At 44.2% G+C, this 16258-nt stretch overlaps 1 protein-coding gene across 5 annotated transcripts in view; it reads right to left on the bottom strand.

The window, feature by feature from the left end:
- Positions 1–1833: 1833 nt before the first annotated feature.
- Positions 1834–16258, bottom strand: part of LOC115162588 (ribosomal protein S6 kinase 2 alpha) — a 167166-nt gene continuing 152741 nt past the window's right edge. For all 5 annotated transcript variants that reach the window (XM_029714041.1, XM_029714045.1, XM_029714042.1 and 2 more), the window contains 8 exons: positions 13507–13632; positions 13030–13119; positions 12681–12839; positions 12160–12321; positions 8437–8513; positions 8158–8275; positions 7393–7530; positions 1834–3942 (listed from right to left, as the gene is read on the bottom strand). In XM_029714041.1, coding sequence (XP_029569901.1) covers positions 3820–3942; positions 7393–7530; positions 8158–8275; positions 8437–8513; positions 12160–12321; positions 12681–12839; positions 13030–13119; positions 13507–13632 — 993 coding nt within the window. In that variant the 3' untranslated portion in view covers positions 1834–3819. The remainder of the gene's footprint in view (positions 3943–7392; positions 7531–8157; positions 8276–8436; positions 8514–12159; positions 12322–12680; positions 12840–13029; positions 13120–13506; positions 13633–16258) is intronic.

Here is a 16258-nt window from a genome sequence, read left to right on the forward strand (position 1 = left end):
GCGTTGTCTTAGCTGTGTGCTTAGGGTTGTTGTCCTGTTGGAAGATGAACCTTCGCACCAGTCTGAGGTCCTCAGTGCTCTGGAGCAGGTTTTCATCAAGGATCTCTCTGTACTTTGCATCGATCCTGACTAGTCTCCCAGTCCCTGCCGCTGAAAAACACCCCCACAGCATGATGTTGCCACCACCATGCTTCACCGTAAGGATGGTGCCAGGTTTCCTCCGGACGTGACGCTTGGCATTCAGGCCAAAGAGTTCAATCTCGGTTTCATCAGACCAGAGAATCTTGTTTCTCATAATCTGAGAGTCTTTAGGTGCCTTTTGGCAAACTCCAAGCAAGCTGTCGTGCCTTTTACTGAGGAGTGGCTTCTGTTTGGCCACTCTACCATAAAGGCCTGATTGGTGGAGTGCTGCAGAGATGGGAGAACATTCCAGAAGGACAACCATCTCCACAGATGAACTCCAGAGCTCTGTCAGTGACTATCGGGTTAATGGTCACCTCCCTGACCAAGGCCCTTCTCCCCCAATTGTTCAGTTTGGCCGGGAGAGCAACTCTAGGAAGAGTCTTGGTGGTTCCAAACTTCTTTCATTTAAGAATGATGGAGGCCGCTGTATTCTTGGGGACCGTCAATGCTGCAGAAATGTTTTGGTACCCTTTCCCAGATCTGTGCCTCGACACAATCGTGTCTCGGAGCTCTACGGACAATTATTTCGACCTCATGGCTTGGTTTTTGCTCTGACATGCACTGTCAACTGTGGGACCTTATATAGACAGGTGTGTGCCTTTCCAAATCATATCCAATCAATTCAATTCACCACAGGTGGACTCCAAGTTTTCAAAACATTAAGGATGATCAATGGAAACAGGATGCACCTGAGCTCAATGTCGAGTCTCATAGCAAACGGTCGGAATACTTAGAAATACCTTATTTACACGTTTTTCTAAAAACCCGTTTTTGCTTTGTCATTATAGGGTATTGTGTGTAGATTGCTGAGGCAGTAACGTAACAAAATGTGGAAAAAGTCAAGGGGTCTGAATACTTTCCCAATGCACCGTATATGTTAGAGTAGCTTCCATTGAAGAACATTCTCTGGGTTTTATAGGATAAATAATTCTCCAACCATGTGATAAAGCCATATAGCAAGTGAGTTTTTTTCAATAACAATTCATGTTCAACTATCATATCCATTTATTTTAACCAATCATGAGTCAGTGAAGTACAATACGAGTACCCTTCTCTATATGCTTGCTAAAAGTCAGTTCACTTGTTCTCTGAAAAATAGCATTGTGTTTAGAATTTATTAGCTTTTCTATTTGATGTTGAACAGAATATTATTTGCTTTTATGTAGGGTTTGTATGCCATGGTGAAGGAGGTAGGAATTAGGCAAGTATGTGGAGGTACTATATGCAAGTAAGAGCTTGCGTTATTTAATGAGCGGATGGTAGTCTGTTTCAGGGAGCGTGTGGTCAGTACACAAATGTGTTATAGAACAGAATGGTTTGATGCAGAAGAGGAAAGTGTTACTATGTTAAAAGCTGCCTAAGAGTGTGTGTGTGTGTGTGTGTCTGCAGCAGAGGTCCATCACAGGAGCTAGTCAGTGCATTGGAGGACATTTGGGAAGTACATGAAAGTGTACCCCCTGCTGTGTGTGTGTGTGCACATGTGCTGCAGACAGGCAGTGAGATGCAGTGTTTTTCTGCTTGCTTAACACACTGTTCCCTAGGTGTTTTAAAGGAACACTCAAATCCATCACTACAGCACAGGGTCTAGGACACTACACTTAAAGGCGGTCCATAAAGTGTATATACACAAAAGACACTGACAGACTAATATAGGAACATGTTCAATTCCTGAATTGAGTGCAACCCTGATATTTTTATTATTAATGTACGCATACATGCAGACATCACAGACAATAAGAGATTAAAGCAGAGACAAAGCAGTCTGATCAGCGTAGATCATTTTTTTAATAGAAAGGAATCTCATTTTAACACCCTATAGGCCCGAATCCCCACTGCTGTAATGGCAGAAGAGGGTGAAATACCCCCTGTACCCCATCCCGACCCACCAACCTCCTTTCGACAGATATGCTTCAGATATCTAAAAGTCAAGGGTCAAGCCTAAAGAAGCTTACAGGATCTAAAGTATGCTGTAGGTCAAGTTACCTTACAAGCTACTTAAACTTAGCCACAAATGTGTACTATTCCAATACAGCAAATAATACAATGATCATTTTGTCTAGAAGTTATTATGACCTATGATTAAGTAAAATAGAGAAAGACCTTGATGGAAGTCCAGGGCTTTTCACACTGCCGAGCCAAACCAAGCTGTACTGAGCTGGCCTGGTTAAAATAGCAGAGACAGCGCAGCTTGGTTCAGGTTGGCACAATAGTGTTTAAAGACCTTTACCCTTGTAGTATAGTCAAACTGAACAGGACACAAAAAATAAACCTGTGGACATTCACTTATAAGTCCTGATTAAAACCAGCAGACAGGCAATTTCAAATCAGAAAAGCCCAAACAATATTGTTTGAGAAAAAGATGAAAATCAATGCTTTACAGTGACTTTAAGAGAGTGCATTTGAGTGCTCAGTACAATCGTTTCGACAATCAATCTCACCATACTTAACATTGAAACAGAGGAGGATTGTGGGAAAGAGTCCATCATGGACGCTCCAACAGCGTGTGCTCGACATACCTTTTACAAAATGTAATCACTACTTTCTTTGGACCGAACAACAAAACATAAAACAGGCAACAACAAAAGTGAACACAAGACAGACAGCATTCAAAATATGCATATCCAAGAAGAAAACACAATGGGAAAAAAAGTGAATATAGATTTCAACATGCCAACTTGTTTAGGGCATTACAGATACTCTTATTCATTTTTTTACAATAAAAATATTTGGACATATCTCCAATCTTATTTTTTTCCTTCTCAGAATCGGCAAGGTCACCAAAAAAAGTGTAGATAAGAGAAGGACAAAGCAAAATGACGCCACACTGCACCATACCATGCAAACAACTTCCTGCAACATTCCCGAGGACTGGACTCACCGTAAGTCATGCAAATGGACAGTGAGACACTCAGCTTGGAAAAAACATTAGCAGTGACTACATTACCCAGAATTGCTACTTCTGGTATAGTCTCATTTATGGCAAAATATTTTTTTATTTTAATGGTCATTACAAAATAGGAGAATGATAGCAATGGACTGATCGTTTTCTGCCATAGTCCCTTCAAGCTTTCCCAATGGAAAAACAGCAAAAACAAGAAACAAATCGATTTGGCAGTAGCCTACTACTACGTAAAGCAAATCAACTGGAGAGAGAACGACACACCAAACAGACATTCAGAAAGACAGACGTGCAGAGAGCTGAGCGGCAGCCAATCACAGTGATGCTGAGGGGAGAGCCAATCAAAACGACAGCAGAACAGAAACACTACCAAAACATCAACAGCGGTCATCAACGTCCTCTGTGGTAGCAGGTTGTCTCACAAACTCAAGACTCACACAACTCTTATCCAAAATATACTGCTAACACATTTGTCAAAACCTGCCACTACCCCACTGCCGCCTCATCCCCAGTCATGTCCTGTCACTAGTCCAGGTGTGATTGACAGCCAGTGACCACACCTATCGAGGAGGAAACTGAGACGACTGATATCACCGGCAGGGGGTTGGTGACTACAGCAGAGTACAGTCAATGGTCCTTGGCTGGTTAAACTGAGGTTGTCTCTTCAGTCCCGTGACTTACTGCTGTACTGACTGACTGGGGGTGTTCTAGCTGGAGTCTGGGGTGTCTACATGGTTCTACAGAGAGGTGGAAGGGAGCTTCTTGACACGTCGCTGGGCCAGGAACGAAGACTCGATGGGCTTCAGCTCCGGCGTGGGCTGGGAGCTCTTTAAGGCCGAGTAGGTGGCCGCCATCGCCCCCTGTCAGAAGAGAAGAGGTAGTGCAATGTCAAGATATCAGTTTGGAGGACAAACAGTTCCAGTCACACACAGGATCTGGCACCTCTTCAAGACAAGTTGCATTCCGGAACCTATTTGACCGGATCCGGTACATCTTGTGGCATGAAAGATAATTTAGGTGCACTATGCAGAAATCGCTCTGCCATTTCCTGGTTTCTAAAATTCTAATAGTGTAGCAAGTACAGCGTAGAGAATCATTTTGCCATCTAAACCGATGTGAAATATATTTTCCATAAACCAAAATATTGTATTTTTAGCTGTTTGAAGCTGGTGTTCAAAACTGAAAATAAAGACACAAAAAACTAAATGTAAGATTGTGAAGCACAGAAATAGCCCACATAGAATATATCTACTGCTTCTTAGTCTCGCTTTAAATGAGAATGACAGATCTATAACTCACATTTCTGTGTGAATTTGGTCAGGTCTCCCAAAAAGTTACATATTGCAGCTTTAACTTGAAAGAGAAGGCAATTTGAATAAAAGCAATCAGAGTTAATTAAGATGCCTCCTCGTTAATTATCCTGCCCAAATGTCATGTGAAAACATATTTCCAGCCCGCGCCTGATATTCTGAGAAATGATTACGGTTGGGCCAGGCCAGGGATTAGGTTTGTGCAACATTGAAGTCTAGAGACCAATGTTGGTTTGGTGAGAGAGAGAGAAACGCGCCTGTATCTCTCTCATAGAACTAGAATGAAATTACATTTCTATGATCCCTCTCCCACTTTCTGCTCTGATAGACATTGCTAGAAATAAATAGCTGTGGATTGTATAATGTAGCCCAATCACAAGGCATAGCCTACAGTCGGTAACACGCTGCAAATAGGCTATCAATCAACTGATTGTTGAGTTGTGGCTGTCTGAACCGCTGCCAAAACAGGCCTTTCGCAATATTTTGAATACAATTGTGGGAAAAGCACAGGTTGGAAAGCAAATGGCTCCTGCTGAAAATTAGACGTGCATGTCTGTAGGCTCCCAACATATTTTATAAATTCCCAAATACAGTTGAAGTCGGAAGTTTACATACACCTTAGCCAAATACATTTAAACTCAGTTAACAATTCCTGACATTTAATCGTAGTAAAAATTCCCCGTCTTAGGTCAGTTAGGATCACTTTATTTTAAGAATGTGAAATGTCAGAATAATAGTAGAGAGAATGATTTTTTTCATCACATTCCCAGTGGGTCAGAAGTTTACATACACTCAATTAGCATTTGGTAGCATTGCCTTTAAATTGTTTAACTTGGGTCAAACGTTTTGGGTAGCCTTCCACAAGCTTCCCACACCAAGTTGGGTGAATTTTGGCCTATTCCTCCTGACAGGGCTGGTGTAACTGAGTCAGGTTTGTAGGCCTCCTTGGTCACACACACTTTTTCAGTTCTGCCCACAAATTGTCTATAGGATTGAGGGCAGAGCTTTGTGATGGCCACTCCAATACCTTGACTTTGTTGTCCTTAAGCCATTTTGACACAACTTTGGAAGTATGCTTGGGGGCATTGTCCATTTGGAAGACCCATTTGTGACCAAGCTTCAATTTCCTGACTGATGCTTCAATATATCCACATAATTTTCCTCCCTCATGATGCTATCTATTTTATGCACCAGTCCCTCCTGCAGCAAAGCACCCGCACAACATGATGCTGCCACCCCCGTGCTTCACGGTTGGGACGGTGTTCTTCGGCTTGCAAGCCTCCCCCTTTTTCCTCCAAACATAACGATGGTCTTTATGGCCAAACAGTTCTATTTTTGTTTCATCAGACCAGGGGACATTTCTCCAAAAAGTATGATCTTTGTCCCCACGTGCAGTTGCAAACCGTAGTCTGGCTTTTTTTTTGATGGCGGTTTTGGAGCAGTTGCTTCTTCCTTGCTGAGCGGCCTTTCAGGTTATGTCGATATAGGACTCGTTTTACTGTGGATATAGATACTTTTGTACCTGTTTCCTCCAGCATCTTCACAAGGTCCTTTGCTGTTGTTCTGGGATTGATTTGCACTTTTTGCACCAATGTACGTTCATCTCTAGGAGACAGAACGCGTCTCCTTCCTGAGCGGTATGACGGCTGAGTGGTCCCATGGTGTTTATACTTGCATACTATTGTTTGTACAGATGAACGTGGTACCTTCAGGCGTTTGGAAATTGCTCCCAAGGATGAACCAGACTTTTTTTCTGAGGTCTTGGCTAATTTCCTTTGATTTTCCCATGATGTCAAGCAAAGAGTCACTGAGTTTGAAGGTAGGCCTCGAAATACATCCACAGGTACACCTCCAATTGACTCAAATGATGTCAATTAGCCAATCAGAAGCTTCTAAAGCCATGACATCGTTTTCTGGAATTTTCCAAGCCGTTTAAAGGCACTGTCAACTTAGTGTATGTAAACTTCTGACCGACAGGAATTGTGATAGTGAGTTTATAAGTGAAATAATCTGTCTGTAAACAATTGTTGGAAAAATTACTTGTGTCATGCACAAAGTAGATGTCCTAACCGACTTGCCAAAACTATAGTTAACAAGAAATTTGTGGAGTGGTTGTAAAACAAGTTTTAATGACTCCAACCTAAGTGTATGTAAACTTCCGACTTCAACTGTAGGCCTATTGAGCGAACAGCATCACTGGTGAGTGACACTGGAACTTGATTCGGACTATAATTTCCTCCTCATATTGTACAATATTTTGTCTCTACGCTATTTGTTGCATTCAAGACAAGGCTGTTTTGTATTTCTCTGTCAGTGTCAAAGTAGCCTTTCGATAATTTGTGTGGTATTAAAAAAGATTTCACTAAAGTCTCCAGTTATGTAAAATTACATGAAAATGTTTTTATAAAAGGCTATAATATATTTTTTACCCGTGTGTGCAAATTCTGTAAGTGCCTCTATTCTACTCAATGTCACCACGCAAATGCCATGATATGCATGCAATGCTGTATCTTAAAGGTTATATATATATTTTTTTTTTTTCTTGTGCGTTCCGGTACCTCAGAGCTACCCAGGTCACGCCCCTCTTGTGCCCACTTTTTGTTCCGTCACCTCCCGATTTCCAAATGAAGCGCTGCAGGCACTACAAAGTTAGGTCACCCTAGGCCATAGTGTGACCTAACGGACTAAACCGCTGCCTCCAGATCACATATACCGCTGCAGCGTGGGTTCGAATCCGGCCCACTGCCACTTCAGCACACTCTCTATCCATCATTCCCATTGTCTCTCCTCTATCCAATAAAGCTTAAAATTCCCCAAAATATACCTTTAAAATAAAAACATTGCTTTATTTCGGAATGTACTTTTCGGGACTGTAATGGCATGGTCAGCTGTGTCCAATAGAAATAGAAATTCACCATGTGAACAAGAACGGAGTTGACTCCCAACCCTGGATTTCCCAGTGGGCACAGCAAAGTGTACATTATAGTATCAATCCAGTACCTTGACCAGCTTGGCGTCCTGGTGCTGCAGCTGGCTGTTGGGCAGCTTGTCCCTCTGAACAATCCAGGGGTGCTTGAGGACCTGCATGGCCGTCAGCCGCTGGTGGGGGTCCACGTGGAGCATCTTAGATACCAGGTCCTATAGAGAAAGAACACGCACAGCAGGAAGGAAGAAATGAATGGTTTGATGTTTTTGTACTTTTACCCCTTTTTCTCCCCAATTTCGTGATCCAATTGGTAGTTAGTCTTGGCCCATCGCTGCAAATCCCCTACAGACTCGGGAGAGGCGAAGGTCGTGAGCCATGCGTCCTCCGAAACACGAACCTGCCAAGCCGCACTGCTTCTTGAAACTCTGCTCGCTATTCCGGAAGCCAGCCGCACCAATGTGTCGGAGAAAACACCATCCAGCTTGTGACCAAAGTCAGCTAGCAGGCGCCCGGCCCGCCACTATCGCTGGAGCGCAATGGGACAAGGAAATCCCGGAAGGCCAAACGCTCCCCTAACCAGGACGACGCTGGGCCAATTGTGCACCGCCTTATGGGTCTCCCGGTCACGGCCAGCTATGACACAGTCTGGGATCAAACCTGGGTCAGAAGTGACGCCTCAAGCACTGCGATGCAGTGCCTTAGACTGCTGCGCCACTCGGGAGCCCGGTTTGATGGGTTTGTGTCATTATTTACTGTACACCTCTATCCTTGAAATCCAAACTAAACCACTATTGTTTCACTTCAAGTCTCCCAGCAAGTCCCAGTCAGTCCTACTGTACCTTGGCTGCGTCCGACACGGCGTCCCAGTTGCCTCCAGTCAGGGTGAAGTGACCGCTTCCTATCCTGCTCAGGATCTCATCTGGAGTGTCGTCGGGCCCATTGGCAAACGGAGTGAAGCTGAAGGGGGAGGGAGGGAGCCCATGGAACAAGTCAAATGAGAGTGTGTGTATGCACGCGAGTGACAAAATTACATTTTGTTGGATGTAGATGCCCTACGGAGTGGAATATAGTGCACAGATGTATGAGTGGTATGTAGTGTGTGTGTGTGTGTTCCTCACCCAGCCAGCATGGTGTACAGCAAGACACCCAGACTCCAAACATCACAGCCCTCATCATAGCCCTGACGCTTCAACACCTGGAACACACAGACAGAGCAATACGTCACAATATTGGCTATCGTGCATCACCGGGGTAAAGCTGTACGCCCTAGCATTTGACAAGGACGCTACACTGAGCATACAAAATATTAAGAACACCTGCTCTTTCCATGACAGACTGACCAGGTGAATCCAGGTGAAAGCTATGATCCCTTATTGATGTCACTTGTTAAACCACTTCAAAATCAGTGTAGATGAAGGGGAGGAGACAGGTTAAAGGAGGATTTTTAAGCCTGGAGACAATTGAGGCGTGGATTGTGTATGTGTGCCATTCAGAGGGTGAACGGGCAAGACAAAAGATTTAAGTGCCTTTGAACGGGGTACGGTAGTAGATGCCAGGCATACGCTGTTGCGGTGACTGTATTACCGCCACACCGGCAATCATGAGTCATGACCGTTGAGTCAAGGTAATCTCCTCTTATGCACTCTGGACACGTGTTAGTATGACCAAACTAGCTAATGATCATCAGGTCGCTAATGTCACGGTACTCAGGGCTCCATTGTCCCTCTAACCACTCTGGCATCAATGCGAATGCAATCGAACATCACTAAAATCATAAAAACAGTATGTGCTTTAAAACTCACCTCACTGTGATTGATCAATTTGAAGAAATAAGTTCAACAGGTTGAAACAGAGGAAAACAGTCTTTGAAACAACATCCACAATGACCAACACAACAGAATGGACAGTGCTTTCTAAGGTGATGATTCATTCAAAACAACCACATGTATATTAGAGCTTATGCATAGGCCCAGTGCTCGACTTGGACTGAAATAGGTGCCGGTACTCATTTTGGGTGCTGGTACAGTTTATATTTAGGTGGAGGAGCTCCACAATACTTTCGAGCTAATATTCTATAAGCAGTATTAAACTTGGTGCCGGTACTCATCTCTGGTGAGCGCCTGCCCAAGTCAAGCACTGCATAGGCCTATATACATCTAATCAACATCTAATCAAATGGCTACCCAGACTATTTGCATTGCCCCACTCTTCTATGCTGCTGCTACTCTGTTGTTATCTATGCATAGTCACTTTAATAACTCTACCTACATGTACATATTACTGCAATTACCTCGACACCGGTGCCCCCGCACACTGACTCTGTATCCCCTGTATATAGCCCCGCTATTGTTATTTACTGATGCTCTTTAATTATCTGTTATTCTTAACGCTTACTTTGTTTGTTTTTTAGGTATTTTCTTAAAACTGCATTGTTGGTTAAGGGCTTGTAAGCATTTCACTAAGGTCTACACCTGTTTGTTGTATTCGGCGCATGTGACAAATACAATGAGATTTTATTTGATTTGAGACCAGGCCCGCAAAAAAAACCGGAATTAAAATAATGATTGTACCATTATACAATACATAGCCTACCTCATATTACACAGGGCAAAAAATAAAAATAGATACTGATTAAAGATATGATACATAATTGGTCTATCCTAAATTAAACAAATTCAAAGTTAGCCTACAATTATAAGGAATTATAATGAATTTATTTTCAGAATTCATAGGCTGACACATTACCTTTAGCTACAGAATAGCTCATCACTTTGCGTTTCCATCTCCCCCTTCATTCCTTTCTCCAGTGCGCAGAGAGAGAGGCTGTCAGTTTAATGAAATAGGTTTTGTTGTGAAAACATGTTACTATTGATGTACCCAAACAGATTTCACTTGGTTTCCCATGGAAAGCTTTCCACTAGATGTTGGAACATTGCTGTGGGGACTTGCTTCCATTCAGCCACATGAGCATTACTGAGGTCGGGCACTGATGTTGGCCGATTAGGGCTGGCTCACAGTTGGCGTTCCAATCATCCCAAAGGTGTTCCATGGGGTTGAGCTCTGTGCAGGCCAGTCAAGTTCTTCCACACCGATCTCGACAAACCATTTCGGTATGGACCTTGCTTTGTGCACGGGGGCATTGTCGTGCTGAAACAGGAAAGGGCCTTCCTAAAACTGTTGCCACAAAGTTGGAAGCACAGAATCGTCTAGAATGTCATTGTATGCTGTAACGTTGATTTCCCTTTACTGGAACTAAGAGGCCTAGCCCAAACTATGAAAATCAGACCATTATTCCTCCTCCACCAAACTTTGCAGTTGGCACTATGCATTGCGGCAGGTAGCTTTCTCCTGGCATCTGTTAAACCCAGATTCCTCCATCAGACTGCCAGATGGTGAAGTGTGATTTATCACACCAGAAAACGCATTTCCACTGCTCCAGAGTCCAATGGCAGCGATCTTTACACCACTCCAGCCAATGCTTGGCATTGCGCATGGTGATCTTAGGCTTGTGTGCGGCTGCTCGGCCATGGAAACCCATTTCACGAAGCTCCCGACAAACAGTTCTGGTGCTGACATTGCTTCCAGATGCAGTTTGGAACTCCGTAGAGAGTGTTGCATCCGAAGACGAGGTACGTGCTTCAGCACTCGGCTATCCAGTTCTGTGAGTTTGTGTGGCCTACCACTTTGCGACTGAGCCGTTGCTGCTCCTACATGTTTCCACAGTAACAGCACTTACACTTGACCGGGGCAGCTCTAGCACGGCAGAAATCTGACGAACCGACTTGTTGGAAAGGTGGCATCCTATGAGGGTCCCACATTGAAAGTCACTGAGCTCTTCAGTAAGGCCATTCTACTGCCAATGTTTGTCTATGGAAATTGCATGGCTGTGTGATCAATTTTTACACACCTGTCAGCAACAGGTGTGGCTGAAATAGCCAAATTCACTAATTTGAAGGGCTGTCCACATACTTTTGTATATATAGTGTATCTTTTGATTTCTATGGTTTGTATCATTCACAACTAAAGTTGCTAAGCAACTCTAAATCTAGCGTAGGCTACAGGACCTGTTTCAAATTATTACTTTTACGCTCAACATAGCCACTTCCTATGTGCATTCTCACTCCGAAATGGGAAAAATATCCTTTCAATTTTATTCAGCTAAGTTCAATTATATTAATCTTAACATAAAATCATATAATATAAAATAATGGCATATCTTGTCTGCTAAATTAACAAGCCAACAGCCTGATAACATACAGTTGACCAACTCCTAAGCTCTTTTCTTAATAATGTTTCTTTTCGACCTGCCTAAAATAAATACTGGATTTATTGTGATGGTGATGGAGTATGTTCAATTGATTTATTATACTTTTTTAAAATGTAGATGTTCCAAAGGCGTGCATCAGCGGCTTGTATGTGGCTTGTATGCGTGGAGGCCTGGAAACGCTAAAGTTGTTTATATTAATTAACGGTAAATTACAGTGAGACCGGCAGACTTTTGCATGACAATAACCGGCTGACAAAATGTCATGACCGCCACAGCCAGGCGCACTGGTTTGTGTCAAGAACTACAACACTGCTGGGTTTTTCACACAAGTTTCCTGTGTATATCAAGAATGGTCCACCACCCAAAGGACATCCAGCCAACTCGACAACTGTGGGAAGCATTGGCGTTAACAAGGCCAGCATCCATGCCCCGACGAATTGAGGCTGTTCTGAGGGCAAAAAGGGGGGTGCAACTCAATATTAGGAAGGTGTTCCTAATGTGTGGTATTCTCAGTGTATATACACACAGGTATTAATCATAATCGTCATCTCACACACACAGTCCCGGGCCTTACCTCCGGGGCTACGAAGTTAGCGGTATAGCAGGGGGTCATGAGCAGGCCGTTGTCAGCTCTCAGCTGCTTGGCGAAACCAAAGTCACAGATCCTGATGGACTCGGGGTTCCCCAACTCATCTACATACAGGATGTTACTGGGCTTCAGGTCCCTGTGGACCACCTGGAGAGAAGGGAGGTGGAGAAATGAGGAACAGAGGGGGAGGAGAGGTAGAGGTGAAGCGGGAGAAGGAGAGAGGGGGATTGAAAGACAACTTAGTAAGGGTCAAATAACACAAAAATAAATCTTCAACTGATACTTCAACGTTTGACTTCCAATGGACCTTTTGGAGATACGATGTTGGTTGTACATTATTTGCCCAGTAGTTGCCTTGAGTGTTAATACTGTGACATAAATATTTTTTAAAGTAAGAATATTAGAACATAGGAAAAATGAATATCTAGAAACTCTTGTTAAGACAAAGTTCATTCAAGTCCATATTCAGCCGTTTGTTACAGTATGTGTGTAGAGGGTTGTCTCACCCCCTGTGCGTGGAGGTATTCTACAGTCTTGGTGATGGTGTGGAGCACGGAGCTGGCCTCGCGCTCTGAGAAGAATTTCTGTTTGAGGATCCGGTCCAGCAGCTCCCCGCCTCGCATCAGCTCTGTCACCAGATACACCTCCTTCCCATTGTCATACACCTGACGGATGGAAAGAACACACAAAGGATGATTCTATCTGTGCAGGTGTGTGTGCGTGTGTGCTCACTTCCTTCAGGGTGATGATTGTGTGTGTGGGTGTGCTCACATCCTTCAGGGTGATGATTGTGTGTGTGTGTGTGTGCTCACATCCTTCAGGGTGATGATTGTGTGTGTGTCAGTGTACACTCACATCCTTCAGGGTGATGATGTTGGGGTGCTGTCCGTATCGCAGCAGGATCTCGATCTCCTCTGAGGGGTCTGTCATGGTCTTGTCAATCACCTGGTAGTGCACAATAATACAACAGATGCCATTATAAATACCCCATTACGAAACCATTATGATTGAGACGGTGCGAGACAAAAGATACGAAAGGATTAGAACATCTCCAAAAGACAGATCTGAATAACTTACTCAACATAAATTGTTGAAATGTATCTTTTAGAGAGTCATGTCCAATTACTGTATTAGCAAGGATTTAGCACCCCACAAGATGGACGAATAAAAAAATGGGAGACTGGGGAGAGTGATTTGCTTGATATTTCAGGATATACACCCAGAGAGAGGGAGGCTACAGCGTATGTTTTGGTACCTTGGCGGGGTACTCTGTGTTGGTGGCTTTGGGGACGCAGGTCTTGCAGACAGAGAAGTGTGTGTGTGTGTTCTGACCTTGGCAGCATACTCTGTGTTGGTGGCTTTGTGGATGCATCGCTTGCAGACAGAGAAGGAGCCCATGCCGATGTCTTCCTTCAGCACGTAGCCATCGCTGAACAACAGGTTCTTCCCATGGAGTTGCTGCAGCAAACAGAAAACATAGGGAAATGAGTGCTACTGTATAGGGTTACAGCATCTCACACAGTTTATTTTTTTATATATTTCACCTTACATTTACATTTTAGTCATTTAGCAAAGTCAGACCATTTAGTCATTGAACCCACAACCCTGGCGTTGCACACACCATGCTGGCGTTGCAAACACCATGCTCTACCAACTGAGCCACAGGGAAGACCTATTTAACCAGGTAGGCTAGTTGAGAACAAGTTCTCATTTACAACTGCGACCTGGCCAAGATAAAGCAAAGCAGTGCGACACAAATGGTGTTGTCTGCGTTGAGGTGGATCAGAGAATCACCAGCAGCAAGAGCGACATCGATGTATACAGAGAAAAGAGTCGGCCCGAGGATTGAACCCTGTGGCACCCCCATAGAGACTGCCAGAGGTCCGGACAACAGACCCTCGGATTTGACACACTGAACTCTATCTGAGAAGTAGTTGGTGAACCAGGCGAGGCAGTCATTTGAGAAACCAAGGCTGTTGAGTCTGCAGATAAGAATGTGGTGATTGACAGAGTCGAAAGCCTTGGCCAGGTCGATGAATAGAGCTGCACAGTATTGTCTTTTATCGATGGCGGTTATGATATCGTTTAGGACCTTGAGTGTGGCTGAGGTGCACCCATGACCAGCTCGGAAACCAGATTATATAGCGGAGAAGGTACGGTGGGATTCTGTTTGGTCGGTGATCTGTTTGTTAACTTGGCTTTCGAAGACCTTAGAAAGGCAGGATAGGATAGATGTAGGTCTGTAGCAGTTTGGGTCTAGAGTGTCTCCCCCTTTGAAGAGAGGGATGACCGCAGCAGCTTTCCAATCTTTGGGGATCTCAGACGACACAAAAGAGGTTGAACAGGCTAGTAATAGGGGTTGCAACAATTTCGGCGGATAATTTTAGAAAGAGAGGGTCCAGATTGTCTAGCCCGGCAGATTTCTGGGGTCCAGATTTTGCAGCTCTTTCAGAACATCAGCTATCTGGATTTGGGTGAAGGAGAAACGGAGGAGGCTTGGGCAAGTTGCTGTGGGGAGCGCAGGGCTGTTGAACGGGGTAGGGGTAGCCAGGTGGAAAGCATGGCCAGCCGTAGAAAAATACTTATTGAAATTCTCAATTATCGCGGATTTATTGGTGGTGACAGTGTTTCCTAGCCTCAGTGCAGTGGGCAGCTGGGAGGGGGTGCTCTTGTTCTCCATGGACTTTAGTGTCCCAGAACGTTTTGGAGTTTGTGCTACAGGATGCAAATTTCGGTTTGAAAAGCTAGCCTTTGCTTCCTAACTGCCTGTGTATATTGGTTCCTAAATTCCCTGAAAAGTTGCATATTGCGGGTGCTATTCGATGCTAATGCAGTACGCCACAGCATGTTTTTGTGCTGGTCAAGGGCAGTCAGGTCTGGAGTGAACCAAGGGCTATATCTGTTCCTGGTTCAAAATTTTGAGTATGGGGCATTTAAGATGGTGAGGAAAGCACTTTTAAAGAATAACCAGGCAGCCTCTACTGACGGAATGAGGTCAATATCCTTCCAGGATACCTGGGCCAGGTCGATTAGAAAGGCCTGCTCGCTGAAGTGTTTTAGGGAGCGTTTGACAGTGATGAGGGGTGGTCGTTTGACCGCAGACCCATTACGGACGCAGGCAATGAGGCAGTGATCGCAGAGATCCTGGTTGAAGACAGCAGAGGAGGTTGGTTAGGATGTTATCTATGAGGGTGCCCGTGTTTACGGATTTAGGGTTGTACCTGGTAGTTTCCTTGATCATTTGTGTGAGATTGAGGGCATCAAGCTTAGATTGTTGGATGGTTGGTGTGTTAAGCATGTCCCAGTTTAGGTCACCTAACAGCACGAGCTCTGAAGATCGATGGGGGGGCAATCAATTCACATAAGGTGTCCAGGGCACAGCTGGGGGCAGAAGGTGGTCCATAGCAAGTGGCAACAGTGAGAGACTTCTTTCTGGAAAGGTGGATTTTTAGAAGTAGAAGCTCAAATTGTTTGGGCACAGACCTGGATAGTAAGACAGAACTCTGCAGGCTCTGTCTGCAGTAGATTGCAACTCCGCCCCCTTTGCCAGTTCTATCTTGTCGGAAAATGTTATAGTTAGGGATGGAAATTTTTGGGTTTTTGGTGTTCTTCCTAAGCCAGGATTCAGACACGGCTAGGACATCCGGGTTGGCAGAGTGTGCCAAGGCAGTGAATAATACAAACTTAGGGAGGAGGCTTCTAATGTTAAAAACCAAGGCTTTTGCGGTTACAGAAGTCAACAAATGAGAGCGCCTGGGGAATGGGAGTGGAGCTAGGCACTGCAGGGCCTGGATTAACCTCTACATCACCAGAGGAAGAGAGGAGGAATAGGATAAGGGTACGACTAAAGGCCATAAAAACTGGTCGTCTAGTACATTCGGAACAGAGAGTAAAAGGAGCAGGTTTCTTGGCACGGTAGAATAGATTCAAGGCATGAATCTATTCTACGGTAGAATAGATTCACATCCTACCATACAGACAAAAGGTATGGTAGGATGTGAATAGAGTTGAGGTAAACCTAGGTATTGAGTGACGATGAGAGAGATATTGTCTCTAGAAACATTTAAACCAGGTGAGGTCACCG

The sequence above is a fragment of the Salmo trutta genome, chromosome 25 (genome assembly GCF_901001165.1).
Source record: "Salmo trutta chromosome 25, fSalTru1.1, whole genome shotgun sequence".
In the NCBI taxonomy this organism is placed as follows: domain Eukaryota; kingdom Metazoa; phylum Chordata; class Actinopteri; order Salmoniformes; family Salmonidae; genus Salmo; species Salmo trutta.